The 18,547-nt window shown below is 41.8% G+C and overlaps 1 protein-coding gene across 3 annotated transcripts in view; it reads left to right on the top strand.

Moving 5' to 3' along the window:
- LOC130078058 (partitioning defective 3 homolog B-like) overlaps positions 1-18,547 on the top strand; it is a 73,188-nt gene that overhangs the window by 35,171 nt on the left and 19,470 nt on the right. For all 3 annotated transcript variants that reach the window (XM_056243552.1, XM_056243551.1, XM_056243553.1), the window contains exons 7-8: positions 640-825; positions 13,495-13,665. In XM_056243552.1, the coding sequence (XP_056099527.1) occupies positions 640-825; positions 13,495-13,665 (357 nt within the window). The remainder of the gene's footprint in view (positions 1-639; positions 826-13,494; positions 13,666-18,547) is intronic.

Genomic DNA, 18,547 nt, shown 5'->3' with positions numbered 1-18,547 from the left:
TGAACATGCTCATTGGGACCGTGGATATTTGAGATGCACAGAGAAAGAGTTGGATGTTTCACTTGCACCATTAAAACACTGTTAGACACTTTGACGTCAACATCTTTCTCTCTTTCTCTCTCTTATTATGTATTTCTAACTGACACTACTATGCCATTATATAGATCAAACACAAACTACTTTCAGACCTTTTTCAAAACCATTTTCTCCTTCATTTGCTCTTCTTCATTCTTCTCTGCAAAGAAAGCCTGTTCCCGTGGCGACATAATATTATTTTTACCACATAGATATAATAATGAAAATTTCCCCTCCCTTTTTATTAACATTCATTTTAAAACAAACTTTCGCTGAAGAGATGTACAGGTAATTTTAGCATCATTATGGCAAGAGAACAGACAAAGAGAAAAGAAAGGAAATAGGGAAAGCGGGAGGGAGAATGCAGCGGGGAGCTGAGAGTGTGGACTACATAATGGAGAATGGATTATGTTTCTAAATGACCCCATTGCCATCACAGGCAGAAAAGAGGCATGAAAAGGTTGAGCTATTCTCTGCTAAAATAGTGGGCTTTTTATGTTTGAATGGAATGACCTGTCTTTTCCCTCGTCTCATTCTCTTCCGTCATTGTTGTTTTCCCGTCAGAAAGAGGAGCAGGCCCGCTTGCTGCTGTCTGAGGAAGGAAAGGAGCAGCTGATGTTTGAGGTCCCCCTCAATGACTCGGGCTCAGCTGGGTTAGGGGTCAGCCTGAAAGGTAATAAGTCCCGTGAGACCGGCGAGGACCTGGGCATCTTTATCAAGTCCATAATCCATGGAGGAGCAGCTTTTAAGGTAAAACAGCACATTTACATTTGGCAGATGCTTTATATATAGGGAATATGTCAAAACAGGAAAGAAAATGGCACTTGTTTTTTTTCATGGGGTTGCAGTGGTAGCTCATGAATTGTCCCTTTAGGGTTTCAAACCTACCCCTTATTCGTAAAGCCCAGACCTTTAACCACTAAGCCATAGGCATAATGTACAGTGGCCCCAAACACTTAAATTGTATGAATTTCATTACATGCATAAGGACAATCTAGTCCCAATCTCATTTTCATTAACACTGAACATGTTCAACAAGTGAGAGCCAGAAAGTGTCCAAACTGTTCAAAAGCTGGGGGTTCGTATAAAAAAATAAAAAAAAAAAGATTTTTACGAACCCAACCAAAAAACACGTTTCCAAATAAATGCTGTTCTTTATTCATCATTACACATTATTCATCATCACCGTTTCCACAAACATCACAGTTTCCACACAAAAATATTAAGCAGCACAACTGTTTTCAATATTGATAATAATAAAGAATGTTACTGAAAGATCATGTGACACTGAAGACTGCAGTAATGGCTGCTGAAAATATTGTTTGCCATCACAAGAATACATAAAAAAATTAAATAAATAAATGTTCTATTTGAATGTAATTTCATAGTTATTTTAAATTATAACAATTTTCACAATATTACTGTTTTTACTGTATTTTTGTTCAAATAAATGCAGCCTTTTTGAGCACAAGAGACTTCTTTATAAAAAAAATTGTACCGACCCCAAACTTTTGAACAGTTTTTTTTTGTCTAAAATTTTGAGCACAACTGTTGTTTTATAACTATAATGCAAGCAAACGACTTCTTTCTTTGCAATTTTTAAGTGTTCAAAACATTTTCTTAAGTGCAAATAACTTTTTGGGGCCGCCATAGCTTAGGAGGGAGGCCAGAGGAATAGAATCACTCATAAAATGAGAAAAATAATGTGAATAAGTAAAATATGCGTTTTCCCCCCATATGACAGGAGACACTGATGGCAGCCTAATAGATGTCCTCACAGTGTTAAACATGGCTTCAGGGTTGTGAGTTGAGACTGTAAATAGGTCATGATCCCTGTTAGCTACTCTTGGCATGTGTTTTGGTTCCCTTGACCTCTGACCTCTGTCCCTTCCACTAAATGGGGTTTCATTTGACCTTAACAGACGGGATCGGGACTGTCAGCAGGGTGCTGAGTATTTCTATAGGCTCATCTTTCTGTCTGTACAAACATGTTTGTTTTTTTTCAGCTGCACCTGTTCATTTTCCAGTTTCACATTCAGTCGCATAGTATTGACGACAGATTGGTTGGTTGTGCCCATTTGGTTAAATAACAATCTCGATTATATGTTTTTTTTTTTGCAGGTGTTCAAATGATTGGAAATCTGCACACTCTGGGTTTTGTTTTCCCTTTACCACAGAATAAGTGACAGAATGTTTATACCTGAATGACTCAGATCTTCTTTAAACCAGTCTCTATAAAATTCTTCCAGCTACTGCTTAACTTAGCCATGGGAAAATGTGCTTGTCAGACATGTGGATTTGTGTGTATGTGTGCCCAAAGCATTCACATTTATGTGTGCGAGTGTGTGAAGTTTACTTGTGAAGATAAGGGTTTGATTTGTACCTGACTGAAGCATCTTCTCACTCTGCTTTGTCAGGCCTTTGGGTTGAAAAAAGACGCTTTTGGGTTCCGGAGGTTGTGTAGAAAGAAAATAACTTCTTAAATCTCTATCATTCTGAAGCTTTAGAGTCAGATCATCCCGTTCAGACGGGGGTAGAGAGAGCCTCTGCAAGGTGATGCACGTGAGTTCTCATACTTGAGTCCCAGCACAGTGGAACACTTCTAATTGTAATTCCCTATCCAGTCCCCAGTGAGAGAGTTCAGAAACGCTGCTTGTGTTAGCTCCAGCACATTAATGCTAATTAAAAACTCTCCAAGCCCGTGTTAATGAGTTGGAAGCGTCCCGAGTCTGTGGGTGGGATGGGTTTTCTCCCCAGAGCCGAAGTGGGAAGGCAAGAGGAGGTTGGGGTGAACAGCAGCGTCTACTTGCAAAGTTATTGTTGGCTTGCACTTACAAAACTGAGGGAAATGCAGTGAAAAACAGCAGTTAGATTGCACTGAACATGTCCTTGAGCGTTTCATTCTCTTGTCCTTCTGTCCTTCAGCACTATTGATTTGGCCCTGGGCTCATTTCAGCAGATAAATAGTTTTCAAATCTGGGTAGCTTTCAGTTCCAGATTAGTTAGAAATCAGGATATTGTTTTTGATAAGTTTATTTTTTTATTTTTTTACGTCTGCAAGGCTTCCTCATTTGATGAAGCACATTCATTCACTCGCTCGCTCGCTCGATGCAGTTTATCAGTAGTTTTTGTATGAAAAGTGCCATACAAATAAGATGTAGTAAAACTGTTTTAGTATAAAGTGAAGAGGTGAATATAAATACCATATAAACAAAATATGAACAGGCAGTATAAACATCATAAAAAGTTAGGGAGTTAAACACTTCTTGTATACTGTAAATGCAGTGAAGAGTTGTTTCACATGATCATTATTATTTGCTTGAAGTAAATATTTTGTGTAGTAATTTTTGACAATTGCAGCAATTTTGTGGCCCCAAATTGGTAATTTCTGACTTTTTGGCCAATATTCCCTAAATGTTCTTTAACTGCATGATTTGCCTCTGGTCTAGCATGAAGACCAGTGTGATCTGAATCAATACCCCATTTCCTGCTCTTTATTCACCACTATTAGTTTCATCTCTGTTTCTCAAAATAGCAATCAACTATTATGTCTGAACACAAGCAGGTAAACGTGATTTCACCAAGTATGTTGTTCCATCTTTGTTGATCCTGGAACAACATCCCAATCAACCAATTGGATTTGAGGGTCAAGTTTAAAGTTTGTCAAGTTTAGGCTTACAACCAGGGTTAGGTGTTTCTACGTCGATGTTATTCAATAATTCACCCATCAATTCCCTCAGATTTTAGGGATGAGTTATGGGTATGGGTTAGGTTTAGGGGTAGGAATAGGAATTTTTCAGACAAGAATGTTGATCCAGGAACATGTCTGTCTAGGCAAAATCTCTGTGACCCTTGTTCAGAATACTGGTTAACTTTCTTTATTCTTTACTTTAACATAACAAATTAATAGAACAGTGACCACAGATTACAACAGGTATATTACAAAAACCATAGATATCATCATCAAAAATAAATAAAGAAAGAAAAAACACAAAGAAAACATCTATTTTGGGTCCATTTTGACCTGCCAAGGATTCGCAAAAAGGTAGGTGATATCTTGGGACCTAAATATGTAAAAAGAGGGTCCACGTCTGATATAACACATCCATTTTCCCTTTTGACCAATACGCAATATATTCCTGTGAAAGAAAATCAGATACCACTTTATGCCACTCTGACACTGTTGGCAGTTTATCAGAGATCCATTTAATATAAATGTGCTTACGGGCAGTTTAAGTAAGGAGATTAAACAACTTTCAGTTTGAAGCACTCTTTATATTATTATCAGCAATACCTAACAAAAAATAAAGTGGATTGAGGTCACATCATGTATTGAATATAAGTTAGTCTTCTACAAATCTGTATCCAGTAGGCTTTAATATGTATACATTTCCAAGTACAGTGAACAGAGTCTCCCTCTTCTACTTTGCACTTTAGATAATGCGGAGAATAATTTGAGTTCAACTTAAACTCATTGTCTGCGTAATGAGGTAATTTGGAGACGATGTAAAAATTTGAACTGTAATTCTTTAGTTATATTACAAATGGATATATTGCCACCATACTGCCAAATTGGTCTCCAAGTATCTGCATCAATTGATAGTGCAATGAGCTTTTATTTATTTAAATTGCTACATTTGTTCTCTTCAGTCCTGAATTGGTGGTTACTATTGTGCTCCAATCTTCTAAAACATCCAACTCTATCATTGATGTGTATTATAGACATTTAGCATTGAGTAAGCAAAATGAACTACAGGGTTGCATTTTCTGAAGGAAACCGTGTAAGGCTGATTTTTGTTGTTTGCATGCATCTGTATGTTAAGAAATTCAGGATGAATTATTTGTAGAAGTATGATAGGTTTATAACAAACCCTAAGCAAAATGATTGAGGAATATCAATACAGTGCTGCCTCTATGAAATGATTATACATGTAAGAGAGGTGAAAGAATGTAAGAGAGATGCACTCATTTTAAAACAGCACAGCAGACTGCAGATAGATTGTGTGATTTCACAGAATCAGGTTTGAAAATTAGATCATGGCTTTAATAAGGGTCCCTAATTCTCTGTGACTCCGGTGTCATGAGGACAGGACATCTTTCACCCAAAGGCCTCTGTAATGAAAGCATATCTCCTTCATTTACAGAGAGCAAGGGCACAAAGTGCACACTGCCAAGGCTCATAGAGTTTGTGCATGTGTGTTATTTCTGTAAATTGTGATTAACCGTGTGGTACTCTGATACCTCTATAGGGCATGACCGTCAGGAAAATTAATACCATACATTTTTTCCATAGAAAAATTGTGATGGCATGGACTATAAAGATTTCAAGACCTACCTCCAGCTCCAAGGTTTTTAATCTACGATATATCCTATGTATTGCATAATCAATGATTTGAAGTTAAAGGGGAAATATCATGAAAATCTGACTGTTTAAGTGCTATAATCGGGTGCCCAGTGCATCTACCAACCCTGAAAACGTAAAAAAAATGTGACAACCCAGTAACTTTGTTTTGGTAAGCCTTTCTCTGCAAGCATTTCAAAAATTAAGCCGATCTGATTTCGATCCCCTTCTGATGTAGGAAGGGGATCTTATTATAATATCACCTCCCCTCAATCTGCACGACGGTGCCATTTGGTTTACGCAAACGACAACAGTGTAACCAGTTCTAACGCAATGGCGAAAGTTCGAGCAAAGCATGAAAACTGTTCTGTCGTTGGCTGCATAGACGAGCACAGAACACTATTTGACCAAAAAGTGACGCCGCTGTCTTATAAAGACCTCAGGGAACTGTCAACTTGTGTAAAAGTTAAACATGACAGTACATGCAAGTCGATGTGAGGAATCAATGTAATTCCACAACAACCACATCCATGTATCCACTAACCATTTAGAAATGTCCAGGTGCAGTCTAGAAGTTACAATCTCTCCCCGAGTCTCTCTGTAAGGCTTCTCTCCGCTACGGGTTATTTCGGAGATTTGACTGAAATTCGCGTTTGTTATTGCTGGAGTATCCGAAGCTCCTGTAAAAGGATCGGCCGTCTTCTGAACGGAGCGGGGAGCAGCAGCTCATTTGCATTTAAAGGGACACTCGAAAACGGTGCAATTTTGGTAACACCTAAAAAGGGGCAACTTTGACAAGCTATAATACATTATCTGGGGGGTATTTTGAGCTGAAATTTCACAGACACATTCTGGGGACACCATAGATTTATAATACATCTTGTGAAAAGGGACATGTCACCTTTAAAGCTTATTGAACTGTCATTTTTTTATTCAATTACGAATGATAAATTAAATTAGGATTAGACAAATGGGGAACCTAAACAAAACCAAAAACATCTATTATGTGTGTAAAAATTGTGCGTTTTGCTGTATTAAAGCTACACTGTGTGAATTTTACCCCCATCTAGCGGTGAAAAGGTATATGAGTATGACCATCCAGTGAATATTAGTTCTGTTTCATTCTTACTGACCGCCAGAGGCAGTGTAAACACTATGGATTATCGCAGCGCCAGCTAGATAGGTCGAGAGAATATACCAACAAAGTCACGTGGCGTGACGTATGCTGAGCCCTGGAGGGTAAAGCTACAGTAGCTCAGCACTCTACCTCTTTCGCTTTCTCGCCTAGTTGAGATAGGTTGTATTGGTTGAGTGACGCGCTGTCAAGTGCAGCTTACAAGAGCAGCGAGATTCGTCCTCACAAGCTGTGACAGCGCGTGTCTACGCTCTTTCAAGGATTTGGATTTTTTCAAGGATTTGGATTTAAATTAACGGCACTTGGTGAGTTTTGTTTTTTCATATTGCTTCGTCGGTAACACTCTGTGCCTCTCGGTGCAATCCGGTGGCTTGTGTTTGCCGCGCTATGAGTTAACGGTCTCCCGTTGACATAAGTTATCTAACGTTACTTAGAGTGTTTTTTCCTCGTATCCATGTAACACTTTTTGTCCCTCGGTTCAATCCGCCGGCCATTTTAGACACTTCTTATCTTTTTTCATAAAATTTTTGTTGGTATTACCTGTCGCTTCACCCGAGGTAATCGTTTTATTTTATTTTTATTATTTTTTCATCCCGCTTAACTTAACCTTACGGTACTATCCGAGGGTGTTATTAGCGAGTAACTATGGCTCACAGCTCGATAGCCACTGGTTTTCCACTGACTTGTAAGCTGTGCCCTAATAATCTTCTCCCTGACGACGGTCATGACATCTGCCCGTCGTGTTTGGGTGTTCAACATCTGCGAGAGGCTCTCACGGACCCGTGCATGCACTGCAGCCTTTTGCCTATGTCGGAACGACGGCTCCGTCTTGCCGAGTTAGACCCTAATTCTACAGTGAAACTAGGGCAGTTAGATGTAGCCCCTTCGCGCACTCGGAAGCGCAGGGCGTCGGCGGCAGCTGGTGCTCCCCTCCCAGCTAAGAAGGCCAAATCGCGAGATGATGAACATTCACATGTTGAGAAAGGTTCACTTTCTATGACGGTGTCGGTGCTTTCTTCAGAGATGGCAGAGCTGAAACGCCTGCTTCACTCACTTCAGCCGGTCACATCTGCTACACCTGTGAGGATGACACAGGAGGATGAGAATGTTCAAAACCAGGGAGCTGGGGAAGAGTCTCTTGATTCCCCTTGTTTTTCTCATCGTTCAGAGTTTGATGTGCTTTCTACAAGTGCTTCAGATTCCTTTTTTCACGATCATGGGGATCCTATGGATGTTGCTACACAACCATCACCTCAGGCTGTTTTCACTGGTTACCCAGCAGCAGAGGGCTCTAGTGGGGGGTCAGTTCAGTCGTCTGGACAAGCCCAGTCCTCCTCCGATGACACTTTGGCTGTGCTTCGAATGGCAGCTGCTCGTCTAGGACTTGATGAGTCACCTGTCCAATCTGCACAAACTAATGTGTTTTTCAGACAGACCACAGCTGCAACTTCTTTTGCCATGCCACCATGTAAGGATTTTGTGGCTGAATTCTCAAATGCTCTCACTGGTTCTGGTCCACCTAAGCGGCGCTCAAAGATTGCTCGAACGCTAGCATCTATGGCTGAAGCAGATTCTATCGGGGTGGGTCGTGCTCCGGAAATAGAGCAGCCTGTGGCAGCTTTGGTGGTCTCTCCTGATGAGGCTCTACGAGGGAATGTGCGATGCCCCAGTGCTCAATGCGGTCGTACGGATTCCTTGCTAAAAAAGGCATACGAGTCTGTTGCCTACATTACTCGAGCAGAAAACACGATCTGCCAGTTACTTCTTGCTGCCACCAGTACGCTGGAACCTGCAAATGCAGATCCCTCTATTTCACAATTTCTGCAAACTGCTCTGTTGGCGACAGGCCATGTGACCCGCGAGCTGGGTAGTCTTACAGCCACGCTTCTGGCAGCCCGCCGCCAAGTGTGGCTTGCCCAAGCACGACTGCCGGAGGACTGTAAGAAAACCTTGAGAGATCTTCCTTTTGTTCCCGGGCATATCTTTGGTCCAAATGTTCCGGAACTGTTGGAAAAGCGGGTAAAGCTGTCTGAAGCCACTCGTCAGCTGACACAGGTGCAGCGCAACCCTACCTTTAGGATGCCAGCGGTTCAGACCCGACATCACTATGCCGCATCGGAGCAGCGTTTCCGCCGGCACGCTACACCTCAGTCACAGCCCCCTCAAAGACCTCGTGTTCCTGAAGATGCGAGAGTTTTTCGCCCACCTCATCGACAGTTTCCGGGAGGGCCCCGTCAGCGTCCCCCCGCGACCACTAAAAATCGCACACGTAAAGCCTGAGACAGTCAGGCCGGCGGTCGATCATTTTTCTGTAGAGCAACTGGAGTACTGGAGATCCAACACAGCAGACCCCTGGGTGTTGGCGACTCTGAGCAGGGGATATACTCTACAGTTTCGGCGCCGGCCTCCCAGATTTTCAAGAATTGTTCCTACGATTGTCAGAGACGCGGTTCGCGCAGTGGCTCTCTCTCTGGAAATCTGTTCACTGTTAGAGAAGGGAGCCATAGAAAAGGTCCATCCCCTCGTTCAGAGAGACGGGTTCTATTCAACTTATTTTCTTGTTCCAAAGAAGGACGGTGGTTTCCGCCCAATTCTCGATTTAAGGCTTCTGAATTTGTTCCTGAAGGTCCTTCCCTTCCGAATGCTGCGCACAGCCGATGTTCTCCGGTCTGTGACAGCAGACGATTGGTTTGTAAGTGTCGATCTGAAAGATGCATACTTTCACGTCCCAATTGCTGTACATCACAGAAAGTTTCTACGTTTCAGTTTCCTGAATCAAGCATACCAGTTCAAAGTGCTACCCTTCGGCCTTTCCCTTGCTCCTCGCGTCTTCACAAGGTGTGTGAGCGCAGCTCTGTCTCCTCTTTGGATGAGAGGTATCCGTATTCTTCCTTATTTGGACGACTGGCTTCTCTGTGCCCCCACAGAGCAGCAGGCCGTACAAGACTCCAGACTGCTCTTGAGACATGTGCAGAAGCTGGGGTTTTCTGTGAACAAGAAAAAGAGCCGTTTGATTCCATCACAGACCACTACGTTCATAGGAATGACCCTGAATTCCTGCCTAATGTCTGCCTCCCTATCTCAGGAACGTGTGACAAACATTCTACAACTTTTGGCTCGCTTTCGTCCGGGTGTGTCTTTGCAGTACGAGGTGGTCCTACGACTGATAGGGATGTTAACAGCGGCTACAGTTGTGATCCCCCTGGGTTTACTCCATCTCAGACCACTCCAGTTATGGAACAACAGTTTGCGGCTAGATCCCACCAGACATCGTCATCAACTGGTTATAATTTCTCACCGTTGCATATGTGCGTTGAGGCGGTGGAGACAGTTAGAGTTTCTGAAGGCAGGAGTGCCCCTGGGTGTTGTTCCCTCTCGTCGGGAGTTGGTCACGACAGACGCTTCCCTCACAGGATGGGGGGCAACGTGGAATCGGAGGGGTATTTCCGGGCGCTGGACTCCGATCCAGGCCGCGGAACATATCAACCTGCTAGAACTCAGGGCAGTGTTCTTGGCTCTAAAGTACTTCATGCCGGTTCTGGCAGGCCGCCATGTTCTTGTTCGGTCAGACAATACCTCAACAGTGTTCCATCTGAACCACCAGGGCGGCACGAGATCCCGCAGGTCTCTATGGTTGACTCACGAGATCCTGACATGGTGTCAGCCACGACTCGCTTCACTGAGGGCAGCTCATATTCCAGGAGTGTGCAACCAGACAGCAGATGCTCTTTCCAGGGATCAAGTACATCCAGGAGAATGGAGGCTTCATCCAGATGTAGTGCAGGAGATCTGGCTACGATTTGGAAGAGCAGAGGTGGATCTTTTTGCTTCAGAGATGACCACCCACTGTCGCTTATGGTTCGCAAGGACAGAAGTGTCGAGCCCCCTGGGCCAGGATGCGCTGTCTCACGAATGGCCGAACTGCCTGCTTTATGCGTTTCCACCTACCCCTCTGTTATGGGAGACGTTGCACAGGATCTCCCTGTGCAAGCACAGAGTGTTACTCGTGGCACCACGATGGCCAGCCAGACCGTGGTTTCCTTTGTTGCTGAGACTTCTGACAGGCAATCCATGGAAGCTTCCCCCCAGGAAGGACCTCCTCTCCCAGTTGGAGGCCAGTGTCTGGCACCCGGACCCGGCTCGTCTGCAGCTTTGGGTCTGGCCATTGGGTTAAATCCTTCCCTGGAGCATTGTGACCCTGCTGTTATTCACACAATCTCTAATGCTAGGGCTTCTTCCACACGACAGATTTATGCTTCCCGTTGGAAGCTTTTTTCTGCATGGTGTAAGGAACGGGGGCTCGATCCTGCAACATGCGACATTCCGCGTGTCTTAAGTTTTCTTCAACGTTTACTGGAGGAAGGAAAAGCAGCTTCCACGTTGAAAGTGTACGTTGCTGCAATTTCTGCATATCATGTTCCAGTTGGTGGCTCTTCTCTTGGCTCTCACCGTCTTGTCTGCAGTTTTCTGAAGGGCGCACGCCGTCTGAACCCTGCTCGGAATCCTCATTTTCCTGTGTGGGATTTGTCACTCGTACTTGCATTCCTGTGCTCACCCCAGTTTGAGCCCTTGCAAAATGTTGACATTAAATGGTTGTCCTTGAAGACTTCTTTTTTGTTAGCTATTGCTACTGCGAAACGAGTCAGTGAGTTGCACGCGTTGTCTGTTAGTGAACTGTGCTTGCGTTGGTTACCGGATGGCTCCGGGGTGGTTCTACGACACAATTCTTCTTTTCTTCCGAAGGTCCTTCTTCCTCAGTTCATAAATCAGCATATTGAACTGGCCTCCTTTCAGACTTCTTCAGGGTCCGATTCAAGTGCCCAACTCTTGTGTCCTGTTCGGGCCTTGAAGTGTTATGTGAACTCTACTGTTCAATTTAGACGGTCAGACCAGTTATTTGTCTGCCATGGTGGTGTGAAGAAAGGTGCTCCAGTGTCGAAACAGAGGTTGTCGAACTGGATAGTGGAGACCATTACGCTGGCTTACAAGGCGGCAGGGAGACCACTGCCCTGGAGACTAACTTGCCATTCCACTAGGGCCATTTCATCTTCATGGGCTGTTTTTAGAGGAGTTTCCCTGGTGGATATCTGCACTGCTGCTACCTGGGCTTCTCCATGCACGTTTGCCCGGTTTTATAAGGTCAACGTTGCTGCTCATCATGCCGTTAGTTCTGCGGTTCTTCTGGAACAGCCTTAATTTCATCAGGTGGGTGGCATTCCTCATGACTATGTTGGTATGTGTCATCCATAGTGTTTACACTGCCTCTGGCGGTCAGTAAGAATGAAACAGAACGCTAGTTACGCATGTAACTGTGGTTCTGTGAATTCTGGATGACCGCCAGAGTTCTCTGTCACTCGGAATGCGCGAGAAAGGCGTACCGAGGTAGAGTGCTGAGCTACTGTAGCTTTACCCTCCAGGGCTCAGCATACGTCACGCCACGTGACTTTGTTGGTATATTCTCTCGACCTATCTAGCTGGCGCTGCGATAATCCATAGTGTTTACACTGCCTCTGGCGGTCATCCAGAATTCACAGAACCACAGTTACATGCGTAACTAGCGTTTCTGTTCCTCTCAATTCCGATTTCGTTTTAACTCCTACGGTGGCCAATGTAGTCCAAGATTAACATGGCTTCCAGTTCGACCTCGTCCATGAGTGTTCCTTAATGGGTATGTCCCTCTTTGGCTAATGTACTTTCAAGATGGAGGGGCAACATGGCGACCGACATTAGAACCCCTTACCCGTATGCATTTTCAATGGCATATTATACACTCACGAGAATACTTTATTACTTGAACGAAGTAAATATACATTAATGAGCATATATATTTTTGAAAGAACTAAGTGTTTTTAGCTAAGAATAAACTATAAAAGTTACACAGTGTAGCTTTAAAGGTAACATTAAGTCTTCAGTGTGGATGAAGTCACAGCAAAACATTCTGATTTACTTGATATCAAGCATTGTTACTTCATCATCTTTAGTTTGTACAGTTCACTAATGATCAGCATCTTTGTCTGTACATCTGAGGCATTTTGCAAGTTCTTGCGTTAACCCTCATGTGACTCTCAGCTCTCTCCCTCACCCGGAGACAGAGGAAGCAGATCAGAGGCCTCTGCAGTGAAAACACTAATTAATATTAATTGTAATGAACTTTAGGGCTTTTTATATGCCATGTAATATGCATGCCTTATAATGTGCTTATACTGTACCAGAGAGACAGAGCTTCTGAATTGAGGGAAATCTACTCCTTGACAGCATGCCCCTATAGCCTCAACCGAGGATAATATGCCTTTGGAGAGCAGAGAGTTTTGCAGAATGTGAGGAAATACATCAGAGATGTGATGAAAGTAGGACATTGTCAAGGTCTTCTGATGGACAAAAAAGCCCCAAATCTAGCTGTGCATTAGCGCTGGTCTTGGTGTAGTGTAGTGTAATGGTTAAAGAGGTAGTGTCTGAGGATGGTGAACACATTAAGATAGAGGCTGTGGGAAATTAAGTTCTCTTTCATGTACTCGCCCTTATGTTTTTTGAAACCTCGTATTTTTTCTTATTGGATAAAAAATGTATCCTACTCAAACTCAGTTTTTGATGCTAATTTTTAGAATGTATGTGCATCTTGCCGTTTCCATCCAGCAGTTTTTTTTATGTGATATCCCAAAATGCATATACAAGTAGGTGGATGGAAACATGGCTATGACTGACTTTTTTATGTGAAAAAATATATATATATATTGGAACCCATTGACTTCCATTGTATGACATGATGACATAATTTTCATTTTTGGGGTTGAACTATCCCTTTAAGGCTCATGGCTGGTAAATGGAAGCTTGCTGGTTTGATTCACTGATGTGGAAGTTGCTGAAGTTAAAGCTCAAATCATTGGCAATAGTCTTGTGACACTAAATAAAGATTCTGACTTTTGATTCTGTCTTTTTTGCTTAGGATGGGCGTCTACATATCAATGACCAACTGATTGCTGTCAATGGTGAACCGCTCTTGGGGAAGTCCAACCATGAAGCCATGGAGACCCTGCGGAGATCCATGTCCATGGAGGGGAACCTGAGAGGAATGATCCAGTTGGTGGTGCTCCGTGCTTTAGTACAACCTAACCAGGTATGTACTTACTTCTAGAACACATTTAGCTTTGATCGTAGCACTCTTCTTTCTTCTCCTGCCTAAAACCTGCTTTGGTGTTTGGGTCAGTGACAAATAAGGTTTGTCAAGATGAGAAATTCGAAAATCTTGTAAAAACTTGTTTTAAAAGCATGCATCAGGTATGTTAAAATGTACATAGTGTATTTATGTTGATTTTATGTAATTAAAAATAACATTTGCATCATTTTTTTTTTACGACAGTTAAGACTGAATGTACCTGAATGTGTCAAATGGTGTAACTGCCAAAGTTAATTAAATGTTATCCACCTAGATGGCATGTAAGTGTACATATAGAAATAAATACTTCATTTTAATATATCACACAAAAATAGATTTTATTAGAGTTATCCCTAAATGTAATTTTTAATGTGTTTTTGCAATATTTGGCAGGACATACTGGAAACACCTCTGTTTTCTAAATAATCTGACACATTATGTAAAAAAAAAAAAAAACATGTTATTACACTAAACTAGATTATTACATTTTATTCCACATAAATTTTCCTGCTTATAATTTTATTTTTATGAAAAATACTGGTTACGCCAATTGACAAAAACCAGTTACACCAGCTGACCATGTTGCTTCTAGAGTAGTTTGTTGAAGAAATTGTGACTGAAAATCAAGCATGACAGTCAACAAGTTCAGCAGAAGTGGTTTTATTTTTTGTCAATGCTAAAAAAAAAACTGAAAAGAGCTAATGAGGTTCATTCTCGTGTTACGCAGCACGTTTGAGCTTCAGCAGGAACCAATGAGGTTCATTCTCATGTTACGCAGCACATTTGAGCTTCAGCAAGAACCAATGAGGTTAATTCTAATGTTACGCAGCACATTTGAGCTTCAGCAAGAACCAATGAGGTTAATTCTCATGTTACGCAGCACATTTGAGCTTCAGCAAGAACCAATGAGGTGCATTCTCGTGTGTTACACAGCATGTTTGAGCTTCAGCAAGAACTAATGAGGTTCATTCTCGTGTTACGCGGCACATTTGAGCTTCAGCAAGAACCAATGAGGTTCATTCTTGTCATACAGCACGTTTGAGCTTCAGCAAGAACCAATGAGGTTTGTTCTTGTCATACAGCACGTTTGAGCTTCAGCAAGAACCAATGAGGTTCATTCTCTTGTTACGCATCTGAATACCTGACCATACCCTAAAATTGTCAAATTATCTCACATTTTAAAGAGAGTTAATAACATTTGCATGCAGCAATTAGTTTCACCGGGGGTCCATCTCTGTGATATAATTTCCTGTCACATGGTCTTCTTACACAATATTAACAAAATGACTCCTTGAATGGTGGTTACACCACTTTGACACTTCAGGAATTTGACTTGACTCACATGATTCCCCAAATTAATTATAATATTCAGAACAATGGTGTTCCATTTACTTTTATTTACTGTTAAATAGTTCTAATATAGGATTATGCCAAACTAGCTGATATGGTGTTTTATTGAGAATTTCACCTTTTTTAAACAAGATCAATTATTTGGTACTAAGTTTTGACGGTTACACCACATAGACATTTTTGCAATCATCCCCCAGATTTCTCAGAAATTTTAGACTTGGTCCTCAAAAAAGAGAATGTATGCAAGTAATTTGCTTTTTCATTTAGAAATTTTAACCCTATTAAATTTAATTAAACCATATGGACACAAAAAATGATTTTGTATGTTCCTATCTGGTCCAAGCTGGTTAAGGCAGTTGATCAGGTGGACTCCCAGTTGGTGGGGCCAAGACTGACCTTGTAAAGCTCCTTAGCCAAACTGGTGGGGAACTGGTTGAACTGTCTAACCACAACACAGTATGAGAAATAATAATTATTTTATATCACAGGTGTTCAGCAAATGCACATATGTATTTTTTTTCTAGCAAGATGACTGATTTTCTCCTTGAATTTACACAGCAGCAGAAAGCATTTGACAGTCTCGTTTTTATAGTTCTAAATACAAAGTTGGTTATGGTTATGAACCAGAGTGACAACTACATTATTTAACCAAACAACTTTTTCAAATCTTATAGCCACATTTTGAGAGTGAATTTGGATAATCTGTAATGTGTAAATGCAACAACAGTGAACGACTAGTCTGTCACATCAAGCAGTGTTGCGATAGTGTTCACTGTGCATGTGTGTGTTGTGATTTTTCATATTTGAAGTCAAGCCAATATAGATTACGTGTGTCAGTTGTGTTCAGGCCCCTCATAATAAATAAATAAATACTGTTTCCCCATGTTTTGATGTAGTACACCAGTGGTTCTCAAACTTTTTTGGTCACATCCCTCTTTAAACCTTTAATAAATCTGGGTGTTTACTTTGGTAATGTATTCAGACAGATAGTATTCAAACTGCTACCATAAGCTTTTGTTTGGACAGGACAGTTTGAGAGACCTGTTAGTAAATATGATTGTCGAACCCAATCACTGACTTTGTGAACGAAGCCTCTTTGGAATTGTATAGTACTGCATTCCAACACAATGGTGTTTCTATTTTTTATTGTCATGTGGTGCATTCATCTTTGAATTGATAGTTAAGTGATGGATAGGGTTAGGATGTGCTCCTTTTTCAGACTTGTAAATGCTTACTAGCATCAGATGATCTCCCAGGGCCACAGTTTAACACATTCACAATAAAGTTGAAATCTATCCCATGCTAATATCACCATAAAGCAGCTTCCAGTCATTCAAACAATTGTGATACGCCAGTCTAGACAAAAATAATGCGTGATTGTGTTTTAATGACTTCTACTTGACAAGCGTTTGTCGGTTTAAGACCGAGTGCAGACAGATGCTCGCCACGTCATAAAAGCTAGTCAGAATGGCTGGTAATTGCCATTAGTTCTCCACATCCTTTAACTTTCTCCATCATTTCCTCTGTGCTGGTGGAATTCGCCTCCAGCGGGATGTTTTAGGCTTTGCTCCTCCCCTGCACCTGGGTTCGAGAGCGGCCATATGCTCACCCCAGGATTCCCTCTATATCTCACACATACACACACACACGTGCAGACACACTCCACCCCAAGGCCTCCAACTGCTCTAAAGTGGTGTGTAATTAGGATACACAAAGGAGCTGCCCCTCTGGCCGCATGGATTGATGGTTACTGGGGGCTCTTTGTTCAGACTGACAGGCTGGGAGGAATGGGCATGGCCAGGCCAGGGTGGTATTGTTCTCATAAAATAAAGATTCATGTTTATTATGCTTTATGGGCTGTGGACGCCCTCGTCATGGCTGCCAATGGGATGCAGAATCGAGTCAGGGCCGATGGGATGCCATTGACCCTAGTGTGTAGAGGTGGGATGAGATGCTAGTTGGTGGATGGAAGAAAGAAAAGAAACATGAATGGATGGGGGACAGATTGTGACTTTGTATAGGACCAGAGAGCTTGTCGCTGGGTTCAGATCGATAGATCATGCAAGCCAGATGCAGGAGAATGGAAGTTTGGTCCTGAGGTGAAACTAACATTGGACTGACAGTGAAATATTGCTCAGCATGCTTTTTGTACCACAAATAAGAGCTTTACCCTGTAATAAATGGGAGATTAGTTTCTACACCCACAAGGCACTAAGAGAATGTATTGTTGAAGATTTTATTTCTTTATATTATGTGTTTTTTTACTATTTAATAAATTTCGGCCTGTTGTAGCATTTTGATTCTTTCTAGCTCTAATAAATAAAGTCCAAAAAGTTATCTTCAAGCCTGGAGCCAGTTTTAATTCTTTACAGACTTTTTTGTGAGCCTTTTCTCCAGAGTCTCTGTGAGCTTCTGGGAATAAACATGCTGATGTGTTCTAGCTTGAATCTGCTGTGTCCATGTCTCCTGACCTAACTTGGCTAATTATGGGCACTTTTTTAGAGACATCAAAGACAGGCTTCACACGCATACTCACAATCCCAGTCCAGGTTTGGCTAATTCTCTGAAAATTACAGCAGGCTAACTGTTAAAGAGGAAGAGAGGAGGAGGAAAGCAATGGAGATAAAAAACAGATATTGCCTTGTTTGAAAGCTCCTGGAACAGTTCTTGAGTCTTTCTTCTTCTAAAAAAAAAAAAAAAGGTACCTAAAAGCTTTTTTGGATATGGTACCAGGTAGAGTTGGGCGATGTATTGAATTTTCAGGCTATTTTTGAGACTATTTTTGAGACTTCTGTTGGTAATTTAAAAATAAGTGACATGGTGAAAATAGCGATGATTTTAATGACTTTTTTTATTTGGCCATTAAATAGTTTTGTGATCCCTCATGAGTATTTTAAGAGCTTTAACACAACGTTTTAATAGCATCTCTCATTTAAACCTCATTTTTTTGTAGGGTCAGAGTTGGTAAGTGCATTTTCATGTCTGTGAATCAGTTCAATGAAATGATTCAAAATTCTGATTCAAATAAACAAACATTTGCATGTTAAAGGGGTCATATAATGGTACATACACTTTTTCAAGTTGATTGTACTGAAATGTGTGTTGGCAGTGCCCCATCATATAATGATAAAAATCTATCCAGTGTTTTTGTTTTAATCTCCTTATGTTTTCCCCTGCCTCAAATCGAGCCGTTCGACCGTGTGACGTCACACAGTCAGACGCCCCTCCCACGATTGTTGATTGACAGCAGCGTTTCAACACAGACCAGCCCTGAGCGAGCTGTCATCATAGTCCGACATTGTTGATACGCTGGAGCAGAATGGCGCCTAAGCGATTGTGGTGTTCTGTTCTTGGGTGTGTAATAACAAACACCGCAGTCATTTTGATGTTCCTAAATCCGAACCGCTGAAGACACAGTGGCTGAGTTTGTTTTCGAAGGGAATATTCCCCACGAGCAACGTCAATGCTTTCATGTTTGCACGATTCACGAATC

Source organism: Rhinichthys klamathensis, unplaced genomic scaffold (assembly GCF_029890125.1).
Source record: "Rhinichthys klamathensis goyatoka isolate OS25496 unplaced genomic scaffold, OSU_Roscu_1.1 h1tg000807l_1, whole genome shotgun sequence".
Lineage (NCBI taxonomy): Eukaryota > Metazoa > Chordata > Actinopteri > Cypriniformes > Leuciscidae > Rhinichthys > Rhinichthys klamathensis.
Note: the sequence above shows the minus strand (reverse complement) of the source record. Positions and strands in the feature narration are given on the sequence as shown.